The 25884-nt window shown below is 46.2% G+C and overlaps 1 protein-coding gene across 1 annotated transcript in view; it reads right to left on the bottom strand.

Moving 5' to 3' along the window:
• Window positions 1–19220, bottom strand: part of PRRX2 (paired related homeobox 2) — a 70693-nt gene extending 51473 nt beyond the window's left edge. Inside the window, exon 1 of the mRNA XM_034793952.1 lies at window positions 18717–19220. Coding sequence (XP_034649843.1) covers window positions 18717–18960 — 244 coding nt within the window. The 5' untranslated portion in view covers window positions 18961–19220. The remainder of the gene's footprint in view (window positions 1–18716) is intronic.
• Between the last annotated feature and the right edge of the window lie 6664 nt (window positions 19221–25884).

The raw sequence follows: 25884 nt of genomic DNA, 5'->3' as shown, positions 1-25884 counted from the left end.
GCCATTCAAGCTGGAGTCACGTGAGAAGCACCTTTGGCCCAGGGTGTGTCTCTTCCTATCTGGGACCTGTGTCAGCAGCAGTGTGCATTGCCGCTGATTGCTCACGGCTGCACTGCTGCAACGGGCCCTCTGCAACTGAGGATTCCCTTGGATTCTGCCTTGAATCCTTCCCTGCCAGCCCCAGCGATCTGGATGCTATAGACACAGTCTCTGTGCCATGAGGCTGGAAGATTTAAGGTGCCTGATGAATCGTATTCTTTTCCCAGTGTCAGCACAAAAAGCTGTAATAACTGGCTAATGAAGTACAAGTGTTGCAACCAGATGGGGATTTTAACTCTCTCCAGGAGGTGCACTGGCTCAATGGGGAATGGACTCCTAACCTTGCTCAAACTGCTTTTTGTGGTTGGAAAAACTCACACTGTGGCAGGGCAGTAGAATCAGCTTTTGCAGATTTTTCCAGCGGCGCCACTCGCCCCCAGATTCTCACACCGTTGGGTTTGAGCTGTCACAGCTCAGCATGGCTATCAGTTTGCATTTCCTCAGAAATCGCAAGCACTAAATCAAAACTAAACTTTCATTCACGTCTCTTTTTTAGTGGCAGCAGTGCTGTTAAAAGGGCCTGGACTGACAGCCTTAGACTGCAGATAATGATTATGAATTATTTATATTATGGACATACTCAAGATCTGGGCCTCCCTGTGCTAGGTGCTGTACAAGCACATGGTAGGAGACGATCCACGCCCTGGAGAGTTTACAGTTGAAATAGACAAGACTGAGGGCAGGAGTATGGGAGCATTATTATCCCCATTGGGCAGCTGCAGTAGAAAGGGCCGTCTAGGAGATAGGGTACATAACTGGCCCTCAAGAGACCTCTGTTCAATCCCTGCCTCTCTGTGACCTTGGGGAAGTCACTTAGGCCCACATCCTCAAAGATATTTAGATTTCTAACATCCACTGATTTCAATAGGAGTTGGGCACCTAAATGCTTTTGGTGATCTGGGCCTCAGTTCCTCATCTGTATAATGGGGGTAACAGTCCCTTAGCTCAGGGGGGTGTTGTGAGGTGCTCCGAGCGGAGGGCTGCAGGAATGCAAACACAATTGGCCGAGGCACTTTCTAGTGACTGGAGTCACTTGCCAAGGGTCACACCTGGCGTCTGTGGCAAAGCCAGGAGCTGAACCCAGGTCTCCTGAGTCCCAGTCCAGACACTTAATCATGGGGCCAGCCTTCCTCTCTACAGCATTCGCAGCCTGAGGACAGATTTCCCCACCCCGTCTTCCTATCTTAAGCCTGCCCTAGAGGAATCCTCCCTAGGACTGAGATAGGCGCTCAGGTTCCCTGCCCTATTCATTCCTGGGCCTCTCTGCAGAGATCACCCGCAAGGGCAACGACGGTCGGTACAGTTTTAATTGCTAATGTGCATGTGTCTAATGCACTCACACTGTACCTCTAGGTGCCATGTTTGTTAGTAAGGCCAGCGCCGCTTCTGTCTGGAATATGCCGCCTCTACCCCCTGAGCTCGTCCTGCTCCACTTTCCTAACTGTAGAATGTCCCCTTTATTCAACCCCGGGGGCCAAATACTGCCCTGGTCTAGAGAGAGGTTGCCCGAGTGTAAATGAGGGCAAGAGCTGTTCTTGTATTTGCAGGGATCAAATGGAAACGGTGAGTAATGGTTACATGGCAGCATTGGAATGGTTAGTCTTGCCCTTAGATTTGCATCACTTTGGTTTATGGACCAACCAACGACTACCCTCCGGGACTGTCTTGTAACTCCTGGCCAGGCGATCCCCAGGGTAGACCTGTAATTATTTTGTTGCTCTAAACACAAAACCTCGTCTCCCGGGATCTAAATATTGTAAGTGACACAACAATTAATCTCGGAACTGAATTCCTTGTTAACTTCAAATATGGTAAAAAAACCCTCCTCCGTCTCTGGGTATTTAGTCTGCCTTTGCCATGTAATTACGTAGCCGCTGCATGGATGCAGCATGTGCCACGGAAAATAAAGGGCCTGCTGAACAGATAGGCTTGGACTTAAGTGTGGTAGCGAAGGATGGTGTCCGGTGGTAGAGAGCCCAGGGCCAGACCTCTGCCAAAGGGACGCCTGGATTGTAACTATGCTTTGTGATTCCTCCTGGGACTGAGACAATTGGACCAGGGGAAGCATTTCTATAGCACTATGCATCTGGGCAGCTCAAAGGGCTGTACAGATGTTGATTAAGCGTCACATCAGCCCTACATAGTAAGTGCCACAGGCATGAGTAGCTTCATTTCACCCCTGGGGAAACAGAGGCACGTCTAGGTTAAGTGAACTGACCCAAGCTGACCCAGGTTCCAAGCTACAGCCCATTGGGTGTCTTTCCTTTGCCTTATGTGGATTGGGCCCATAGTGAATAGTCAGTTGTTGAGCCGGGAATTCAGCCCAGGAATCCTGCCTCCCGCTTCCCTACTCTAATTGTAAGACCAAACTTCCTTCCCCCTGCATCTTAGCAGATTTTTAGCCCGTTGTGGAAGGGAAAGTCAGCCACTTCTCCCCTCATTGGAAGGGCTTGCTCGTTAAATCATGAGAAATCAATTAGATTTAATTCTGAGCATTATGAAATCTGTGATCAAAAGGCAATTGGAAAGGGTGCGGGAGAGGGTTTCTCCACTGCCTGCTGGCCCAGCCAGGCCACTACAACTAGGAAATTCATTTTATTAGGCCCCATTGCCTGGCTGGAGAATCATCAAGAGCCCATTGAGACTGGATATTGAGGGCGAGATTTTTTCAATGCTGCCGATGAGATTTAGACACCAAGGGTGTCATACTGGTCCCACTGGAGTCAATGGTGGTTTTGCCATTCATTTCAATGGAGCCAGGATTTCACCTCCAGTTCCCAATCCCTTATTCCCTCAGTAGCTTTGTGAATCTTGCCCCAAAGGTCCATTGGTTGGCTGTGCCCACTGTTCCCCTAGCCGCTACGCAGGATTTCAGGTCAGTATGTGCATATGTACAGACCCAACTCCACTGCTCACCAGGCCCGCTCACAATCCCTATCTCTGTGCTGCTGAGTAGCAGACTGCCCTCGAGAGGAGTGCAAAGGGGACTGACTGGCACATAGACCCAAACTTTGGTTGGTGGGAGAGGGATTAGCAGCAGGCTCCATCCTCTCCTCCACCCTGTGGCCTGCAGGAGTGTCAGCAGAGTGACTCCACGCCAGCTGTTGAGTTTGGAGATGGGGATTCCACCCCTTAGCCATGATACATGCATCGCCAGGTGCACATCTTTTACTCGGGCTGTGTGCTCTGTGCAAGGATTTGGCCCTACATGGGAGCTCACACCATATATTGTTTTGGGAGTGACTGTGATTCCTTTGGCGGGTGGCTGGGTCATCCTGGGGTGAGATTAGGGATTTATCACCCGATAGGTTTTGGGTTGGCCTATTCAGAGGAAACCTGGATTGTCTGATCCCACAGTAGGAGAATTCAGTGGCAGGTGGAACTGCTGAGCTTGTGGTTCTTTGCCTTTGGTTGACACCAGCAAGTTTGTACATGATTGGGATAGAGAACTGCACTCTCAAAATCAGGTTGGGGAGAATGAATCATGACACCTTCCCACTTTGCCTTGTCCTGTGCAAGAGGTGAACTGAGAGGAGAAGGGGTCGACAGGAGAGAAAGAAACTGAATTAGTCGAATCAAGATAGAAACTAGAAATGACCCTGGGAATGATAATACAAAACTTCAATCTTGCCCGATCCAACGTCCTTTTCATCAGAACTTCCAAGGCAGGTTCTGAAGGGACAAACCTTGATGGAGGGAGGGAGCTAATCCATCATCCATGTGTCCACCAAAATACCATTCCATCATCTGACAAAGATTATAAAACTAGCCACAGACACAGACTGTCAGGTTATACACGTGTCCTCTCTGCCTCTATAGAAACTTAAAATGTAGCCCTCTGTGGTTAGTCAATAGTCATACTAATAATTCATTTAAAAACTCATGTAGCAGCCCATGGAGAGCCGTGGGAAACTGCAGGCCTAGAAAGATCTGACAAAAAACCATTGAATCCCCAAACTCAGAATGCAACTCACCATCTGGCACTGTAACCCCCTCATTAAAGGGGCACTGTCAAGATAAAAACCAACCCTATTTATATATTTTAGAACTGCTTGAAACGTTCTGCATTTTTCCCCATTGAAAATGGCCTCTTTTTTTTTTCAAAACCAGAAAGCTTAGTGAAAAATATTTTCAGTGAATCCCCCCCCTCAATGTTTTTAATTCCCCCCCACCATTTTTTTTCAGTGGCAAAATGGGAAAAGAAGAGAAAAAGGGGGCAAAGAAAAGAAAGGGGGGGGCTGACCACCCAAAAACTAGGAAATGATCTGAACCAAAATTTTTGTGACAAATTTCAAATAAATAAAAAATTGTTTCTTTTCAAAACCCACAAAGTGAACATTATTTTGAAATTTTTTCTTTACCATTTTTGACCAGTTCTAACTTATTTCCTCTTATCTGTGCTGTTTGGAGCACCTTCATCTCACTACATCTGAAAGAGTTTTAAAAACCCAATGTGTACGGCTAGTCAAAAACTTTCCACTGTAAACCTTTTATGATGAAAAATTGAATTTTTGACTAAAAGATTTTTTTTCATGAAAAGCGTCTACTTTCTGTGGGGGAAAAATTCAACTTTTTGTCAATAAACCAAAAACCTGAAGGATTTTCAGTTTTTTGATTAAAAATATAATTTTTCCATGGGATCCTCCTCCCCCACCAATTTTCTGACCATCTCTATCACTGTATTTTGCCGCCTTTTTGCTATTTACTATTTGCACTTTGCTTGAGACTGGTTGCTTTCACTTCCTGTTTGTCATCAGTTTCACTGCTTGGTTCTCCTGTTGGGGCAGGGGAAAGGCCTGAAATGCCCTTGACCCAGAAAACTCCAAGGAATAAAGTGTGTTGTTTCTTCTCCTACTTTCCTTTTTAATTTCAGGCAGAGGACATGATTTCTGCTCCACCACTTATCATCTTAATCTTCCCTTTGTCTATGCTCTCTTTCCCTGCCCCCCACCTTCCCTCTTTGGTTTAAGATTATTTATTTTCCTGCACCAGGAGATGGGCTTGTTTGGAGAAAGGCATTCAATATGGAAGATGTGGTGCATTTGAAACCTGTGTTGGAATTGTAGCTTGTCACTTTAATTTGTAATAGGGTTGCTATTCCTACTTGCAGGCTAGGGGGCTCTGTAGGAAAGCAAGAGATCCCAATTAGTCTAGAGACAGCTAGCCTACAGTAAGGCGGGGTGAATTGTGTCACTCTCTTTTAGGGAGCAGCCTGCTTTGTCTCTCTCTGTTTTGAGTTCTTGTATGTTAACACGGTGAATTCTAAGAAATAATGTTGTTATGTTACAACCTCCCAGCAAGAGTATTTCTGTTTTTATTTAACTTTGTGTGTGTGTGTGTGTGTCTTGAATGTAACAGAGGACGTTTTCCTTTAAAGGCTAAGTCCTGCCCAGAAGCAGGGTTGTGTCAATGAGGGGGTCTAATCCGTCTCTTAGCTCTAGAAGAGGGAAGAATCATAGGGACCTATGATTCTTTAGACTGGTTAAAGACCCCATATACTGTGTCCACATATAGGTATGTGAAACACTATTGCTCTTATTGTCCTGGTTGTTGTTTATATTCACACTAATTTACATTTAAAAAAATCACTCGAGCATCACTGGTCCCAGCTGCCATCTTGTATGTGTCTCTGTTCCTTTCTTCATTTACAGCTGCTTTACATACAACAAGAGCAAACTTTCCCATTCTGATGGCTAACTCCTATCATTTGGGGCAGGAGCCAGAACCTAGCACAATGGGGTCCTGCTCCAGGACTACTGCTCCAAAGCACTACAGTAATATAAATAATAATAATGACAAACTTAGTAAACAAAGAAGGACCTGGCTTGAAATCAGTCCATTCTGGTGTCCAAGACTATGAGGGGGATGAAATATTCTTAGTAAACCACTGGGCTCTCCCATGAACTGAGTGTTGCACATGGACTAGTCCTATCTGAGAAGGCTTTCTCTAGCCATGCCGTATGAATCATCTCTTTTTTCCTGGGAGCTGGGACCTTTGAAAATCCTGCAAAGGGCAAGTGTTTCTCCTGGGTGACCATATTTAACTTTGGTGCAGCAAACCCTTGCAATGGAACAACTCAACTTACAGAAATTTCTCTAGGAACCCTGACGAAACAGATCATTCCTAGAGGTTTGTAGCTTTAGTCAGTGAGAAACAAACCAACCAAACCAACTCCGAGGTTCGCAATTTCCCCCCCATCCCCAAGAAACACCAAAAGTAACTGCACTGTTTGAAAAGGCATCAGTCAAGGCCTGCTGGCTAAAATTATCCTTCTGCTTTATCATCTTGAGAACATTAAAGGCTGTTGTTAACAGATGTTTTGCGTTAGACGTTATTTGTTAGTCTAATGAAAGGAGGTGAACAAGCTTTCAAGACCTCAAAAGTTCTGCGTAAGGTTTTATATGAGAGATTATTGCATTGCTCTGGTAGAGAAAAGAGATGCTTGCCAATTCACTTGGTATTTCTTCCTTTGATTTTGTTGTATTCAATCATTTTGCATTGTAATTTTTGATCTAGTTAAATGTCCCATTTAATAAGTTCTGCACAATGTGTATTCATGTGCATAGCCGAACATCAACAAATAGATGGATCCTTTTGGTAGTAGTTGGAGACTGAACTGGCTAGCCGTACCTGTGTTCTAGCAAGTAAGAAAGCAAATTACCCATAAAGCAAATGCTACATGTGAAGAGGGGAGTGGTGATGGCCATGGGGATGAGAAGCAAGAGATGGTGATGGCTGTTTGCCAAGAGCCACTTGGAGGAGAAGACATTGTCACTACATGGATGTCCGTTGTGGTGGTGGCTTTGGGATGCCATTGCTGGAGAATGAAGGGGGTGTGTGGCCAAGAATGAAGATGAATTTGCTGTGCTAGCTGTGGGAGGTGTAGTCCTGATATTCCAAGAACAAGGAAGAGCGGCAATGCTGCATAGGGCTTTCTGCTGGCCAAGGGAATAACCCTTTGTGTCTCTCTGCAAGGATCTCAAAGTGCTGTTAATCCTCACAGCAGCAGATAAAGTAGGGAATATCTCTTTATGGATGGGAGGAAAACAGGGACCCAGAGAGGGGAAGCTACTTGCCCAAAATCACAAAGGCGATGGGTAGTAGAGTGAGGAAGAGAACCCAGGGTACCGGAAGTCACCATAGCCATTCTGTGCGTTGGGCCTCCCTGATTCCTCACAGCTGTGGCCTTTCTGTATGTATAAGGGGGTGGGGGGAAACAGTTGTCATGGAGACATGATGCAGTTCTTCGTCCAATGTGTTCATGTTCAGGACACATGGCGAGAATGGCGTTCGCACCATTGGGACCCACTGAATGATTCCATTCCAGAGACCTCACGTCCTGGAGGGGCCACAAGGGTGTTGGACTCTGGACCTCAGGTCCTTCATGGAAATGCTCAGGGAGATTATTTCATTTTACTTTTAATGTTAATAAACTTGTTGCCACAGTCTGTGACGTCAGCCATCAAAACTGCATCTAGCAGAAGGAGCGATGGCCATAAAAAGAAATGAGACATCATGTCGAGTGCCTGTTTCCATTTAGGATGACAATAAAAGATAAGGTTATCATGCGAACCCACTTCTGTCATCACACTGTCTCCTCTCCATAAGGGAAAGCATCCCAGATGTGCAGTGAGGGTGAGATTGGTTGCAAAGGGAGGACATGCTAGTAGGTTCACCTGGTCTGTATTTGGATTCTGAGTTCAGACATGGCTCAAGAAGCCAATCCTCCGTTGAAAGGGAGCTCTGTGGAGTATTGGCTCAATGGGAAGCGGCCTTGATGCTTACATGGTTAGACAATTTCCCCCTCCCCCCTCTTTATATTCAGCTTCTGATTAGTGAGTTTTAGCTCCCAATTTTTCCATCACCCTATTACCTAGATATTCAGGTATGGCTGGTGGGAATCAGAAACACTTCACTTCCATGGGGCCTTTCCTCAGAGAAGCTCAAACGCCTTCCTGAGATGCCTAAATATCATTTATCCCCATTTTACTGATAGAGACACTGAGGTAGGGAGAGGTGATGTTATTTGCCAAAGGTCACACAGTGAATCAGTGGAAGAACCAGCAATAGAAACCAGGAGGCCTGATCCCAGACCTGTGGTCCAACCATTAGAAGACATTAGGGCCCAATCCTGCAGACACTTACGGGCATGATGCATACTCCTGCATGGAGACTTGTTGAGTCCAAGAGGACTACTTGTGCTAGTAAGGACTATGCCTGGCAGTAAGCGTTTGCAGGATCAGACCCCAGTTAGCAGTTTGGACATGTGGTACTAAAGTACGTGCAATGGGAATTAGTTAGGAAACACACTTTATGACAATAATATCAGTTCAGGAAACTAAGGGCCAAATTCTGCTCTTCGTAAAACAGGTGTAAACTTGAAGTAACTCCGCTGACGTCGATGGCGTTGCTCCAGATTGACACCAGTGTGGCAGAGATCAGAATTAGTCCCTCTGGATCAAATGTTGCCATCTCTCAGATCTACATGGCTGCCGTTCTATACAGCACAGGGGAGGGCTAGGGAGAGAGGAATCCTTGCTCTGCAGATCTCAGCCAGCATGTACTTCTCTCCCAACACAGAGACCCACATTGGTGGATGAGGTTTATGAGCGGATTGAGGAAATTGGCATTCCCCCTACATGTGGTCTGCGGCCCACACATCATTAGCCCCAGATGTGGCGCTAGCTGCTACTCTTCATGGCCCTGAATCAACAAGGCACTTAAGCACGTGCTTAAGTTTTAGCATGTGAGTAGTTTAATTGAAGTCAGTCAGTCTATTCACACGCTTAAAGTTAGGCAGCTGCTTAAGAACCTTGCTGAATCAGGGCCTATGTTAATAGGTTTGGGTTAATTTGGTGGGGCGGGCTATGATGCTTACATGTTTTAATTACCATTTGCATAGCACTGTCAGGGCACGATTGGTATTTATTGGGCAGTGGTAGCAGGCAGCGCCCCAGCATGGCCCAGGACCCCACTGTGCTAGATGCTGTACGTACAAACAGAACAAAATGCTGGTCTCTTCCCCAAGCCACTTGTGCTTAACTGGGAAGGTTTAATGTCTGGCATTTGATAAAGAATTTTAGGCTAGCAAATGCTACAAATACAATCTACCAAATATTAGAAAACCCAAATGTACAACCCCTCCTACCTCACCTGCCTGTTTTTTTAAGGCAATATTCCTTTTGAAGTTCTGCTTTGGTTTGGAAGAGATGCTGAAATTCTGTTTGTGCTTAGATGTTTCCTGTCATTCCCAATGCTAAGGTGGAAATGCCTTGTAAGTAAATAGGAAGGTCAATATTACAAGTAATTCGTGTGTTAACATGGAAATCAATAGCAGCAGACCCCTTAACTACAGGGGAAAGGTCAGGACCCTAAAATAGCAGTTGTATACGTGATAAAATTGTGGGCCCATTGAATCCATTGCACAAACAAGGAATGCGGAACTGGACCCCGTGATCTTGTATCCCTTATTATGTCAACTCTGGATGAAATCCTGGCCCTGTTGAAGTCAACAGAAGTTTTGCCACTGACTTCAATAAGGTCAAGATTTCACCCACTGACTTTGGTTAGACAGTGCATGGAAGTCAGGACTACAGCCTGGAGCCATTCAGTGAAAAGACCTGGGTGCCGTTTCCTGCAAATCTCTGCTCCGGGCACAACAGCAATCCACAAAGCAAACAAAACGTTAGCTTGAACAGGGAATGGGATACAAAATAATGCGGAAAATATTCCAATGCCATTGCATAAATCAATGGCGCTGCCTCATCTGGAATACTGTGTTCTGTTCTGGCCACCCCATCTCAAAAAGGACATAGCAGAAAGAGAAGGGTGATGAAAAGGACCAGAGCCCCAGAGCGGTTTCCAGCTGACAAGAGAGCGAAAAGAGTGAGGCTGTTTAGGGGGGGAATGAAGAAGAGGAGACCTGAGGGAAGCGTGCAGAGTAATGACAGGTACAGAGAAGATAATTCGGTGTTCCTATTCACCCGCTTGTGACTTACATGAGCAAGGGACAGATGAAGAAACTAAACCATGATTTGAAGACTTCAGTGGCTCAGACACAGGTTTGATACAGGAGTGGGTGGGTGAGATTCTGTGGCCTGCGTTGTGCTGGAGGTCAGACTAGATGATCATAATGGTCCCTTCTGACCTTAAAGTCTATGATTCTATGAAAGGCAACACATTCAAAACCGATACCAAGTAATGTATTTTTACCTGGTTAGCCTGCAGAACTGACTGCCACAAGATATCATTGGGACTGAGAACGCAGAAGGATTATAAAAAGGATTAGACTTTTACACGGATAATGAGACCAGCCCCAGCTACACTAGGCAGGGCATGAACCAACCAGTAACTGACAGGGATAAGAGTTAGGAAGAAACTTCCCTTATGGGCAGTTTATCCCAGAACTGCTCTCATCAGGGTTTATTGCCCCTTCCTCTGAAGTATCTTGTACTGGCCACTGTGGGGAACAGAATACTGAGTAGATGGGCCACTGGTCTGATCTGATCTGATCTGGTCGTTCCTATGCTCCCTGTGTTTATACAGCTCGCTCTGTTTTTCCTACGCTCCTTGTATTTCCACATCTCCATTGAAAGGACCTATGGGGTGCCAGTTATGCAGGAGAGGGGTCTATTGTAGCTTCATTTTCCCCAGTACTTATGGGGGCAACAGTTTTGGTCTCTTCGCTTTCCCCTTTATTCATCCCCTTCTCCACAACACCCCACTTTGGGTGACCTACGAATGTTAACAACATGTCGAGGCTGCCGAACAAGATTCTGGCAAGCAGACCGCTGCCGCGGCTTGCAGAACCTGAGCCCCATAACCACCATCAGGCCGCTATCAAAGGCAGGCGGCTTCACTCTCATAGCTGCCTCTGGCCCCAAGTACGGAAACAGGGATGTATGATCTAGTGCTAACAGCAGGCTTGAAAGCCAGCATTATCCTGGGTTTGAATCTGGCCTGGGCCACTGCCTGCCTTCATCTATCAGCCCACCTGTAAAACTGGGGAGGAGAGCAGGACTTTGGTGAATGCCAGATTCCAACACCCCCTCCCCCCAATGAACTGTAAGCTGTGAAAAACAACAGCAACCAGCCCTCTGATTAATAAGTGCTACGTAGCGGCTATTGCAGTGTTCTTAGCCCCAGCCCGTCAGAAAGCCAGATGCGGCTAAACCGGGCCTGCGTTAACCAGCCAGGACTTTCCAAGATTAAGAGAGCGTGCCTGAGATTTTCAAAGGAGCCGGCCGTTCTTCATCTTCCCTTTCCCCCGGTTCAACAGTTTCATTCCCCTCCCTGTGTGGTCGATAAATCCTTCTGCTTTCCTCCTGTGCAGACACTCGCGTGAGGTGGATTGGTGGGAGTACGCTCTATCTCGGATTGGTTTTTCTAGCTTTCTCTTTGCAAAGCGCTTCTACCTTCTACGCTACCCACACGTTCCTTATGCTGCTCTTGGCTCCCCTGGAGATAAGATGGGACAGACTGGAGGGGTAAAATCCATGGTTAACCCTTTACATTCCTGCTCTGGCAAGTGTCTGGGGCGTGTAGAACTGCACTGAATGAACATCCTATCACGCACATTAATGGGGAACGTCTGAGCATATCAGTGGAGAGAGTTTTCCCGTTATAAGCTTTACTTAGATGTTAGTGAGCCCTTAAAGGGCTTAGGGATCCCTTAGGTTGAATGGTGAGGTCCTGGTCAGAAGAAACAAAGGCAGTTGTCTGACAGCTGGAAAAGTTACTTTTGTTTCTGTCCTGCAGTGGCCGGTTGATTAAAAAGGCTTTTCTGACTCTCTGGTCCTCTTTAGTTTTCTGATATGAGCACACAGGAAATGTAACATTACATGGGTTCATTAGCAACAGAGTTTCCAAGCAAGTAACAAAAAAGGGGCAACATTAAACTTGGAAATCCAGCTCACTCCCCCATGGCACTAATTGATTACAGATGCCCCTCAGCTCAGGGGGGAACTAGTCCGTCTTACCCGTATCCTCCTAAGCTGTCTCCCCAAACGAAGCCCCCTGAGATACCCTGATTTATTTCTGTATATCTCTTTGCAATTTCCCATTATCTCCCCCACCACACCCACACCCCACGTTATACACCAGGCAAACAGGACAGTGTGGTGGAAGTTGGGGTGGGAACTAATCACTGGCGTCTCACAGGATCCGAATAAAACCTTCTGTGGTGCTCTCAATCTGCGAGAGCCTGCGACTGATTTATAGCTGCTGAAATCAAACCCTCCCTGTCTGTTTCTTGTAATCATATCGGGAGAAGAATTACACATTTTACATTCAAGGGGGAAATTTATTTGCTTTTTAAAAAAATTTGTCTTATGCTCGTTAAGAAACAAAAACTTGGGATTTAGATTTTTTTTTTTTTTTGAACATGCAGGGGGAAAAATTTGAAAGGATAAAATAATTCTACATGGCAGGGAAGTTTAATTATTCCCTTTTCGATGTAGGTTTATTTCAGTGGCAGTGGCTATCTGTTAGTAGCTCCTTCTCTATCCAGTGGGGAGAAAATTTCAGCACTGACATTATTTATTTGCTGTAATTTACCGGGGATTCAAAATGAAGTATCCAAACCCTTCGCTAGTGTCCATCTGCATAGCTCCACTGAGGCCAAATTACCCCAGCTGAGGGTGTGGCCCAAACTTCTAATTTCTGCATGTGCTTGATTTATTTTAATCCTCCTAATTCATACCTCAAAGTTTGACTTAAGGGGACCAAGACACAGCTTTTTCTGTGGCAGCCTCTTTGCAATGTTGTCTTCTGTTTGTAAATCATTTTTTTTAAGGGTCATCTCCTAAGATCTTTCCTCTGTTCTCACTCCGGCAAGCTCCCACTCCCGTAAAACTTCACTTTCCCTAAGTCAGATGTGAGCAAAACTGGAGTAAGGACTCTAGGAACTGGTTCCTTGGCAATAAAGGAACAATCTGGGCCAAATAACAAACTGGTGTAACTCAGCATAGCTCAATGGAGCTACTTCGATTTATGCCAGCTGAGGACATCTGAATCTGCAGTTTCATGAAAGGGACAGAAAGATTGTTAAGTGCAGGACTTCAGCTCAATCCCTGGTAACCACTCCTCTGCTAATTTTTTAGTTGTTGTTATTATTTTATATTTATTTGGAATGATAGAGGCACATTTTTATCTCTTTCTCCTGAAAAGCCCCAGAGCATCACAAAGGGCCGGGTGTGTTTCTAAAGGATCTGCTCTAGGAATTCTTTTGGGGAAGTTCTCCGGCCTGCGTTTTACGGCAGGTCAGGCTAGATAATCACAAGGGTTCCTTCTGGCCTGGGAAGCTGTGGATCTATTAGCTTCACAAAGGTGTCTGGATGCTTTAGGAGCGGGCTCCCTGTTTAAAAGGCGGTGGGCCCCGGGAATATTTTAAAGAAGTCGGCTAGGAATCGGATCACAGGGGCCTGACTGTGGCAGCCATTGAACAAGTCTATTGCTCTCGGTTTTCCCGGGCTTCCCATGTGCAACACGGACCCAGAATGAACTCCATGGCAGGACGAAAACCAGCAAAGGAGGCCGCTGGAAGTGAGGAGGTATTCATTCCTTTAATATATACATAACTTTTCCTCCTATCGAAAGGCTTAATCCTGCAGTCCTTTCGCACACGAGCAAGTAGAGCTGTCCCTGGGACTTCAGCGGAACAACTTGCACGCGTCAGGTCGTCTCACCCAAGTAAGGGTTGCAGGATCAGGCCCTCGTTTTCATGCAGGACCATGAGGAACTGATGGGGTCTGAAATAAAATGAGCGGCTTTGCAATCAGTCCCAGTTCAGAGGCATGCCTGGGAGTGGTCTCGTATTGCAGCCTGCCTCTTACCTTTCAGGTATGTTACACTACAGAGGGGACACTGGTTAAACCAGCAGGCCTCTGATGGACAGAAGTGCAGGGTAGAGTTAGGTGGAGGTGCTCGGGGTCTCTCCATCTGCTGCATAGGATGGCTCACTACAGTGACAGTTTTAACTTGCAGCTCCCCTGGTGCTGGTCTGGGACCAACACTTTCCAGTAATTCCCTTCCCTACGTGCAGCGACTTTGAAAAGGGGTTGAAGGGCCCTCTGTTTTCTCTAGCAATCAGTTACATCAGCCTTGAGATTTGATGCTTGCCGGTGCCGTACTTCCTAGAGGAACCCTCCAGAGCAATGTGCTGACAGCAATAGAGTTGCTGTGAACATGTTTATAAATCAAAAAAGCTGATCCAAAAAACAAAAAAAAAAGTAAGAGGAAGTAATAATAGTTTTAAAAAATAAACCCGGTGCGCTCGGCTCGAATCAGATGCACTGCTGCTGAGCTCAGTGTGCCATGGTGGAAAGGTTTAATTAATGAGCTGTAGAGAACGGCGTTATCTGATAAGTCCGAGTTCTCCCAGTCTTGAGCTGTGGAATGAGGAATCTCAGTTTTTCCAGGTAATTTGTTGTTGTTATTGCAAATTTGCCCAAGTGATTTAGGAGCCTCTTACAAGTCACCGTGATGCCTAAGTTTCAGTGAAAAATCAATGGGATTTAAGGCTCCTAAGTTTTTAGGTGCTTGTGAAAATGTTGCCGTCTGTCTCATCGGTAGAAATGGACAGTGTCATTTAAACGAGCCTGCCTGATTGGTGGGCCTAGACAGCTATTAATCCTCACAAAACTGGCATTTTCCAGCCTTCCAGTCAAATACCTATTTAGGGATGTGTGTTACAATACACAACGTATTGAACATGTGCAGGCCAGCAGGATCCTCAGAAATTCACTTTTGTAAGGAGCTAAAAGTGCTCAACTCACAAGAGTCACCTTTGAATCTGTGGCAAAGTTTGTTTCTGTACATATTTTCCCCAGCATCCCTTTTCCTTTTGCTCTGCAATCCATTGAGGGCATTATATGTCATCATCAGATGGGTAGCGTTTAAGATTATGATAATGAAGGGATCACTGCAGCAAGCCCTGACTCACATGAGTAGTTCCACTGTCGTCCACTCCCATAAGGACTGTCTCCAAAAGGGTTTTTCGGGATTTAGCCCTAATTCTCAACCCATGTCTCTTGGGCATTGTTTAGAATGGGGGAATACTGACATAGAGGACTGTAATGTTCTACCCATTTTGGATATAAACACCACATGGATGGGTTCCACTTGTTGTGATTTACCAATTTGCTTCTTTTAAAATTGTGCTTATTTTCCCTCCATCATTTTTTTTCTCATCTATCAAATATTGATGAAACCCAGTGTCATTTGGCGGGAGAAACGGGATTATTATTTGATCAATATTTTTTTCCTGCAAAGTAATCTTGCAGGAAGTGATTTGATAGTATTTCCCCCCCCCCCCCTCGTTCTGCAGAGGTTCGCTATAACCAGAATTGCATTCTGTATACTGCATTGCTTAGAAACTTTGCGATTGCGACTTCGTTTTGCTGGAAAGCAGATGACATTTCTTTGTGTAAGGAGCTTCCCTCAGTATTTTAATCTCTACTCATCAGAAAAAATGTGCTTTGAAAAAGTTTTTTGTAATGTGTGTTCCAAAGTCAAGTTACTTGGTTTGCTTTCCCATAATCATTTTTATTTTCTTTCGGTCCATTGTATTTGCTTTCCTTTGGCATCTATCTATCTATCTATCTATCTATCTATCTATCTATCTATAATACTTCTAAGGCACCTATTATGTTGGTATCTTAAACACAATACAAAATCAAGAAGTATCAGAGTCTATATTCAAAAGTTATGTGTCCATTCTCTGTGATTTGTGAATTTAAATGCTGGGTTTTCTGTTCCGGATGGTGTGTGTGTATAGGCTCCTTTTGAAGGAGAGTGTCTTTCCTCCTCTCTGATTCAGTAACAATAACAGATAAGACCAGCCACAAAAATAAGAGAGAGACAGAAAGAAACCTGAGTGGTTTTGGTCTTTCCTTTTTCAGAGAGATCAGTGCAGAACTGTAGCTGGTTTGCTTTGCAGCGTCTCCCTCAATACCTGCTAGAAATCAGTAGGAAGAACTTTAAAAAAAATTACTAATATTTTTTTCTAGGGGTGCAAAAAAACAATATCCTGCAAACCCCCAAGAATCTTTCCAGTGTTTTTGCATTGACTGGCGAACGTATTAGTCATTTTATAGATGCAATAGCTAGCCCAACTTCCTGGCAAGAATGATGCTGTGAAAAAGAGACCGTACATGGAGACTCTAATGATAAGGAATGGGATTAAGCGGCTTCTGTGTTGCATTCAGATAGATGCTAGTCACTCGACAAGACGCCGCTACCAGACTGAAAACAAGAAAAATGCTCGTTCTGCCTTCGTTTTAGTGCATCGGCTCTTTGGAGTGTGCTTCTTACGGGTGTTTACAAGTGCTCTGCTCCACTTCTTCAAGGGGTCTCTTTTCATTTTCTTTATGAGTTTAGAAGGAGCTGGGATGCCTACGTCTCAGTTTGCCTTCGGCAGAGAGGAAAGAGTGGCTATTGAAGCTCAGGTTAAAAACCTAAACCAAATTATTTTCCTTATTTAAAAAAAAAAAGAGGGGCGGGGAGTAATTTTTGATCCATAAATTAGGATGGGTAGAGACCTATTGTGAATTTTCCAAAGAGAGATCAGGTAATGGATCTTTTTTGGTTACCCAAGTTATTGGACAGCTAGGAACCAAACTTGAGTGTTTATGGCATTAAAAAATACTTCTGGCTCTTTGAAGTTTGCTTTGTTTGGTTTGAACCCGTGATATTATTGGAGCAGACCCAGCAAAATATCAATATACTATTCTCCCTTCATGACTTTAGACGCTTGCTTGCAAACCTCACCCAGCGCTCCGTTCATGTTAAACCAGAGGCCGGATTCTGCCCCTCTTACATTAAGCAGTACCTTGCTGTGCGAGTGGTCCAATACATCTCATTGCTATGACTTGCGGAGCAGGGGACTGCTTAATCTGAGTGAAGAGGGGCAAAATCTAACCCTGTAAAAATCAAAGACGTGCTTGTTTAATTTTATTTTTTAAATAAAGATGGGCACTCACTCTGGACAGAATTGTTCGGTATTATCTGTTCTGGAAAATAAAATAATGGTCCAGATTTTCAAGAGTGACTAGTGATTTTTGGATTTCCAGCTCAAGACACCTAAAAGCAGCCTGACTGTCAGAAACGCTGAGCCCTCGATCTCTGAAAATTGGGCAACATTCAGATGCCTTGAGTTAGAGACCCCAAAACGGAGGGACCCAAAATTCCTAGTTACTTTTGAACATCTTGGTCAGGGGAGTATTTGGCCTGTAGCATTTCCTGCCTGAGTGGAATGAGTTTATTTCAATCGGATAGTCCCTTTGCTGCTTTAGTGCATTTAAAGTCACAGTATTCAGAACACAAGGTGGGTCCACGGGCCTGTTAATGGAACTCCCAAATAGAGCCAGCAAATCACACTGCCCAAACCCTGTGCATCAAAAAGCTCTCTCTTCCACTGCCCCTCACTCACTCCCAGGCACTTTTCTGTCTCCCATCCTCTTCTCCCAGCCCTCAGACCTGGGGCTCCAACCAGCCACCAGCCCAGTCTCACATGTCTATGCCCACTGGAGCCAAACTTGATCTGGCCTTTATTTGGTGCTGGTGGCCCACCAACAACTCTCTTTCTGTCACAGTTTGTAAAGGGCAACCAGTGTCCCTGTCCCATCTGCAATCAGTATAGAGATGCTAGCCGCCCATTGAGGTGTGTGTGTGTGTGTGTGTGGGGGGGTCCCATTCTTATCCCCACCTGCAGCACAAATGTCTTGGCTGAGTCCAATCACGTAAGTTTCAAAATTAGCAGGAGAAATAAGTTAAAACCGGGGCTGGGGGCCTTTGTCCCGTCCCAGCTGACACTCAGGGTCTGACCCTATGGAATCAGGTGCTCAGAAGCTTGGTTTGGTCACTGTTGAGACCCTGGATTTGTGCCCTCCACCCAGTGCTTAATTTGTAATGAAAGAGGCGCCGGGGTTCAAGCAATATTTTGACATTCCGAACTGATGCGGCAAGCCCAGCGGTGCCGGGGCTCAGAACTGCCAGGCCCAGCAGTGCCGGGGCTCGGAACTGCCAAGCCCCGGGGGTGCCGGGGCTCAGAACTGCCAGGCCCAGCAGTGCCGGGGCTCGGAACTGCCAAGCCCGGGGGTGCCGGGGCTAGGAACCGCCAGGCTCAGTGGTGCCGGGGCTAGGAACCGCCAGGCCCAGCGGTGCCTGGGCTAGGAACCGCCAAGCCCGGGGGTGCTGGGGCTAGGAAGAGCCAGGCTCAGCGGTGCCGGGGCTAGGAACCACCAAGCCTGGGGGTGCTGGGGCTAGGAACCGCCAGGCTCAGCGGTGCCGGGGCTAGGAACCGCCAGGCCCAGCGGTGCCTGGGCTAGGAACCGCCAAGCCTGGGGGTGCCAGGGCTAGGAACCGCCAGGGCTAAGAACTGCCAGGCCCGTGGTGCCCCTGGCACTAAGTAGCACTGCCCCCTCCCTTCTCACCCATGCTCAGCTGTGTCCCATCCCAGCGGCTGCTCGCCTTGTGCCCAGGGATGCTCGGATTCTGCCCTCCCCCCATTACATTGGTCTCACCCCCCCCCCCGGCTATTTCTGGGGGCTCCGCTCCCTGCCCCAGCAGTGACCCTGCCCCCCGGGCACCCAGCCCCCCCCCGGCCGGAGCTACTCACTGTCCTGGGGGGCCGCCTCGCTGCCACTGCTGCCGCCGGACGGCTCCTGCAGCCCCTTCGCGCCGTCCCTCGCCTCCGGGCCGGGCTCCTTGCCCCCGTTCATGCCGGCCGCCACTTCCTCCAGGTCCAGGAGGTGGCTGACACTGAAGTTTTTCCTGCCCTGCGGGTTGTCAGGCGGCTCCAGGATCCGCCCGGGGCTGGGGCCGAACTGCTTGTCCATGCCGAAGGCTGCCGCGCTGTCCATGCCTCGCTCCGGCGCCCCCGGTGCCCCCCAGCCCGCCCCACGCCCCCGTGCCCCGAGCGGCCAAGCAGCCACCCTGCCCCAGCCAGCCAGTCCCTCGGTCTCCCTCTCCCGTCCCGAGCGCTGTTCCGCCTTGTGCTGACGTCTGGGGGAGAGGAAAAAAAAACACCCAAAACTTTCCTCTCCCCTTCGCTCTGGAGTGGTGCAGACAAACGTGTCCACACAACGCGCCTTCTTTGACACTGACGCGAACAGCCCCCACTGCCCTCCCCCCACTTTTCTGCCCCCTCTTTTCTGCTGCCGAGATTTTTAAAAAGAGAGAGAAGCCGCTTCGCTTTCCCTCTCACCCCGCACGCATTTTTTTTCCTCTCTCCTGTGCCTGAGAAAGTTAAGTGCTTCTATCAACAAGTGTAAGTGAATGTTTTCAGCGGAGATTCGATAGGGAAGGGCTTTTTCACATGGACAGATTCCACTGGAGAAAGATCTGACCCATGGTTTGGCATAAGGGACCTCATAAAATCAAGCTCACACGCACATCAATGTAACCCCCCTCTTCCATATATACAACATACACACCCCCTCCTCAAAATCTCTGGATAGCCCCCCCACTGCCTCCCTCAGCCTCAGCTCAAGGTCACTTCTCCTGGGAAAAACCCAGCTCTCCTGCCTTAACGAGATAATTATGCCCTGCACCACAGTTAAAAACTCATAGGCTGCTTCCCTAGGGATTGCCAAGGAGCCTTCCTAATGAAAAGCAGCCACTGAGAGAGGAAAAATGAGTTTTTCCTTTTTAAAAATTTAAAAAAAAAACGAGCAAGCTTTGAAAAGTGAGGCAGGGGCTTGTTATTAGTGTCTGGTGAGGGGCTGCAGTCAGGACAATGAGAGAAGAGGTTCATGATTTTTTTCTTCCTTTTGATGTATCTGTGCCTATCGCGATTCTTCCTCAGTGCCGCGGGTGAGCTTGTTTTTGAAGGCACATGTGTGTACAGCTATGTGACCTGTATTGGCGATCCAAACTCCTAGCTCATAAAAATCTATTCCTGAACTCTTAACATGTCCTACAATATCTCAACTAGGGCTCACTGACTGAATCGAGATAAAATTTGTAGCAAGTTTGACTTGTGCATTTGTTTTTCGATAACAGACATGCCTATTTTAAAACAAGAGCAAGCGTGGGTAGGTTCAGAGGTTGTTTTTTAAGCTTCCAAAACAGGACTCCAGCCTTGTTCATTAGAATTAAATGTTGCCAATTCTGATCTTCTTAGCCCTGGTGTGAACTGGGAATAACGTCACTGAAGTCAGCAGAGAGACTCCGGATTTAGATGGGATACCTGAAATCAGAGCATGGATCCCTCTGAACTGGAGTGAGGTGATTTGGGCTGATAAAGAAGCCAATCCAAACTGTTTTATTTTTTCAAAATATGCTGTTGCATGACATTAGAGATGGGCTGTCAACCTGAGAGTCTCTGACCAAAGGACAGGTAAATCATGGGAAGAAGCACAACAGGTTTCCCATCATGCTCTGTCACCAATTAACTCCTCGACTGAGCTGCGGGGTCCATGCCTATGGATGAGAGTTGAGTGTGGTCTCCTGGGCTTGTATAATCTGACTCCCCCAAAGAATTTAGCTCATTTAATATCCTCTGTGACCTAATCCTCATCTCCACGTGCTAGTGTCACAAAGAGTAAATTATGTCTTCAAATGGGTAATGAGCAGGAGTGGATGGAGTCTGAAGGAGTAAAGACCTTGCTGTCATATAAATGTCTGTGAAGTACTAAAGAATAAATGGAGAGCAAGACAGGATACAGAAATGAGAAACAGGCCCAGGCTAAACCCTTGAATCAGACCTCCTTTGATTCTTAGATGGTTTGGAATCTAATCTCTTGGTCTGAGCCCTTTGGTTCCGGGTTTTATCCAAACCCAGGAAGGGCCTGTTTTGTCGTTCTGATGCTGGTGAAATCTCATGAGAACAGCTGGTGAGATAGCATCACCACCAAATCCGAACTTAAAAGCCTTAGGCTGACTTGACCTCGTCCCTGAATGAGAGCCTAAATCAAATCTAAATTTGGACAATGCTGGCCCATCCTTGGTATAAACAGAATGCTCGTACGGCTTACAACATTTTTCAGTTTTCCTAGAGGAGTCAGCAGCTGGAGCCAGGTCCTTGTGAAGAATCACTCGGGTCAGATTTGGATTCAAACTTCCTCAAGGTTTGCAGATATTGGAGCTGAGCTTTTGGTTTGGACCCATTTCTGTCCTTAGCCTTGTGTGTTGTGTGGGAAAGGATTGTGTTTCTGGTAGTACCAGAGAAACAGGGATGGATGGCTTCCGGATGGAATGGATAGCCTCCCTTCCATGTCAGCTTTGAATTCATCCAAAATCTCAATGTGAAACCATCACATTTGGCCTGGTTTCCACCAGGAACCATAAAGAAGGCCTGAAACTGGGCCCAGAGTGGCTCGTCAGCAAACTCTCCAGTAATACTTACCATTTATGCAGCAGTTGACATTTTTTGAAGTACTTTAGTAACATTCACGAATTAATACTTCCCAACAGAGCAGGTCAGATAAGAAAACAAACGCGGTGGCTTTTTTTTCAAATGTTTCTGCTTTTTTTTTTTTTAGTTACGGAAGTTTGAAATTCATTCTATTTTGACCAGCTCTGTAGCTGGCTAAAAATGGAGGGGAGGAAATTTCATCAAAATGTTCCACTGCCTATCTTGTATTGATTGAAATTTCAAAATGTTGTTAACATTTCAAGCAGCTCTGCACACAAAACCAACCCTCTTGGGAGGTTGGTGAGGATTATCACCCCCATTTTAAAGAGGGGGGAACTGAGGCTCAGAGTAAAAGACCTGCTGCTCTAGTCATTGTCCTTAGTACACGAAGGGTTAAGTCCCAAGGGTTGCCAAAAGTTACCCTGAGAGTCATTGGCATAGTCAAGGTAGGAACCTTCGAACACCCAGCTCCAAACGCAGTTCACTAAGCCATGCTGCCATTTGGCAAATGTGAACCAAGTTTTGCTTGGTTTCAGGTTTTGCTACCAGAGGTTTGCCCAGCTGAGTTGTTCCCTCTTGTCAATTTCTGACTTGGGTGAACTCTTCCCGGGAACCATCAAGACAGAGATTACTGGGATTAATCCTGAAGCACACCGGACTCGATTTTTCTCACGATAGTCGATCAAGCAACGGCCTGGCAGATATTTTGGCAGCTGTGGCTAGAAATGTATCTTTAAAAGAAGATTGGGTTTGCCCAAGAATCTGCTCTCCGCGTCCATTATTATACACCAGGGAGGTCATAAACGCTGTCAGACCGGTATGATTCAGTTATGTCTTGCAGTTACTGTAACTTACAATGAAGTTCTATAAGTATCAGACCAAGTTGTGAACACTGAAGGATTAACAGGGCTGCCCAGCGCTGCCCCTCTCTGTTTGGTGGATGGAGATCTACCTCCCACAGCTGGACAGTGGGCAGCACTGCTGGGCACCTCTCTCAACACACTATTTTAGGACATCAGAGGCAACACAGTGGGACTGGTGGAAAGTTAGTAGCTTAATACTGGCAACTAGGCTTCAAGTGCTGGCTGCCAAGGGCTGGTATCTGCTGGTTAGGGATTGAGTGTTTGTGGCTAGAGGATAGGTCCTGAAGGCTAGGGACTGGCCTCTGACCTTCCCACAGGCCTTCTAATTGCTCAAACCCAGAGGCCTTCTTTTAGCTGGGTAACATCTTGCTGTGATTATGTTGTGGAGCGCTGGAGATCTGCAAGGGCTATTCATTTTCGGGCCATGGGGGAGGGGGAGGCTGAATGGTTTAGCCTTGTCTCACTCCTACCCTATTTAATCGGGGTTATAATTATCATCAGCATCATTGTTATTATTTAGACCCTATTCTTGAACCCAGGCCAGCCTGTTTCTTTCAGAGGAGAGTTTTGCTCAGTTCAGGGTGTTAAATAATGAAATGGAGGGATTAATCGGCAGTGAAACCCCCCTTGGGCTCGCACTTCCTCAGCCCCTGTGATTGCTGATATTTTTTTGGGTGAAATACGACCTTTTTTATGATCAAAGGGGATCAGAGTTCCAAAGGAAAGAAAAAAAGGCAGAGAGTTTTCTTTTTCCCAATCCTAGCGGTCTGGTAAAGTTTCTTTAGACATGCAAAGATTTACACACCTTTCTGCAGGGTGCCTTAAATTACCCTCCAACTCTTTACACATTTCCAGGAGCAGAGCAAGAACAGTAAGTCATTGAGAAATTAACTGGCCTTTCAATAATATCCCCTGTCGGCCTTTCAGAAGGGGAATGTCTAATGACTTTTTTGAAGTAGAGGTCAGGGTTTGCTTTTTTTAAATAAAACAATCTGTATTAATGCAATTTCCTTTTCAGCTGTAGTATTTGATTTTTTTTTAAAGCATCATTTTCCCCCCTCCAGCCATACGATGCATCTAGAGTTAGAGACATTTATTTAAAAACACCTATCTCCTCGCTTTGCTGGCTCCCCCGGATGGGATCCTAATGTTTTTTTAAATTTTCATTTGTTTTAAATTATCAAACCCAGATCTCTGCGGGGCCCCAATTCAGCAATCCATCCCTCATCCTTGTTCAGCGACGCATTTAAGCACTTGCTCAACGGGACTTAGCGCATGCTTAAAGTTAAGCATGTGTGTTTTGCTGAATAGCTTAAAGCATGTGATTCAAAGCTTTGCTGAGTTGTGGGGTAAATGTGGCATATTTCCATTGAAGTCAATGGAGCAATGCCAATTTACCCCTGCTACGGATCTGGCCCATTGTGTGGTCAATGTTTGCGAAGTCTGCAGTTTGAAACCCTTTGGATGGACTTTTTGTTGCCATGTCCTGTTTCCTTCAGGTTTTTTTTTTTTTTGAAACCTTTTTTTTGTGTGTGTGTGTGTGTTTTTTTTTTTTTTTTTGTGGTAATCTCATTGAATGTCCTTAGGTTTTCTTTCAGATTATTTCTTACATTTATGTAGCGCCTTCCAACACAAAAGATCCTAATATGTTTTACAAACACAATCCTCTTCCTCATCCCTGAAATACAGCTGCCTCTGGGGTGGAACGCTGCAGCCGTTCAATAGCAATGCTACACAACACTTTAGGTTTGGGAGGTAGTTTGTACTTACTGGGTTGGTGCGTCTCTAGCACACTCGCATACTACAGTGATGAGAATGGCATAAGCATCTCGATAGAACTAACACCAGCTGAGATGTTGCCCATATTTCCTGTCTGAAACTGCAGATGAGGTTTACAGTGCATAGGCAGAATGCAATTACCTGGGTTCACAGGGGTAGTCAGTGGAAGTGGCAGTGTTATACTAGTGTAGTGTTTACCTTGCATCAGTACTGGACTACTCTGTCCATAACACCCCATTAGAGTTTCTCCACCTTTTGCATCTGCATCTTCCTTGAAACCTTCCTGCACTCTCTAACAACTTTCATGCAGATCCTAGCGCCTCTTCTCCCTGAGCAGCAAAACCTGTCTTTGCAGTCAGTCTTTCCGCTGTGATAATTCCTAGCCATGTACACTTTTGACCTTTCTGTTTCATTTGCTGGGCTCTCTCCCCCTTTACGCTCATAGAGGAGATGATCCAAGAGGTCAAACCAATAAATTTTCCTTATTTACCCTACAAGTTAGGAAGCCATTTACAACACGTGTGTCTCCTGCCTCGCAACTGCTTTCAAAACATCAGGCACTGAAACTGTAACTCCGGAGAGGGAATCTCAGCTAGAATTTTATCTAGTTTCACCTCTTGCAACAAAAGCAGAATATTGCTATTCTCCATGTGTGTGTCATTAAGGACCTGATCCAGAAAAACACTTAGATACGTGCTTAACTTTAAGCACAGGAGTGGTCCAGTTGCAGCCAAGGGACCTCATGTGTTAAAATGCTTTGCTGGATTAGAGCCAAAGTCTTACCTTCCCCTTCGTTTTTATTCAGGCATAGCTCCCATTGGCTTCAAACAAGGATTATTTGCCTGAATAAGGATTACAGTCTTCAGGCTCTAGAATATCTGTCTACGCTTTTGGACTCCTACCCGCGATACCTGAGCACCTACCAGAACTGTCATCTCCACAATGTGGAAGAGCTACATATTGTCTAGTTGAGTGTAGAAGGCACTTGAGATCACAGCAGAGGAGCTGCTGGTGGGGTGTATCCCAGCGTGTTGCAGGTTCACGGCAGCGCCGGGTCCAGAACGTCACAGAGCCTTTGGGTGTTGGTGGTATTGTTTGGGTTTTGATGGTGTTTCCGCAGCAGTGTTCTCAGCTCATGGGAGCCGTGAGGAAATCAGAAGGAAATGGAATGGGGGAAGCTGACAGAAACCTGCAGTTGCTAACCACCCTCTCTGCCCCCTCTCTGGCTGTGCAGAGGAGAGTGGTATTCAGGTGAACTGTGTGAAGTAAACAAAGCAGCTGGCCTGGTAGGAAATCCAGGAAACCTGCCAGATTGGCCGTCTACAGATCACAAGCTTTCTCCTGACATCCTCCACACCCAGACTGATCCAGCAGGAAAGGAGTTTTTTCACTGGGCAGCTAGATGGATACGAATGCGATCGCAAGGCTGTATATGTTGGCGTTGGTCCTGCTTTGAGCAGGGGGTTGGACTAGATGACCTCCTGAGGTCTCTTCCAACCCTAATCTTCTATGATTCTATGATGTATGGTTTGCAGGTTTAAATACACAAACTGAGCACCAAATCCATGGAGCTCCTAGACGTGACATAAATGAATGGCCAGATTCAAGCCGGCACAGAAGCTCGAGGGCAAAGCAACTACACAAACCTGCTGACCTTTGCCCCCCCGTGGCTTAGACATTGCCTCTGGAACTCCAGTGTGGACTAATGTAGCCATGTCTCTGTACACATATGGGGTGTGTGTGTGTGTGTATGTTCCTAACTCCTGTCAGCAATGAGCCCCTTTCCA

Source organism: Trachemys scripta, chromosome 17 (assembly GCF_013100865.1).
Source record: "Trachemys scripta elegans isolate TJP31775 chromosome 17, CAS_Tse_1.0, whole genome shotgun sequence".
Taxonomy (NCBI): domain Eukaryota; kingdom Metazoa; phylum Chordata; order Testudines; family Emydidae; genus Trachemys; species Trachemys scripta.
The sequence above is the reverse complement of the archived record's forward strand: the minus strand, read 5'-3'. Positions and strand labels throughout refer to the sequence as shown.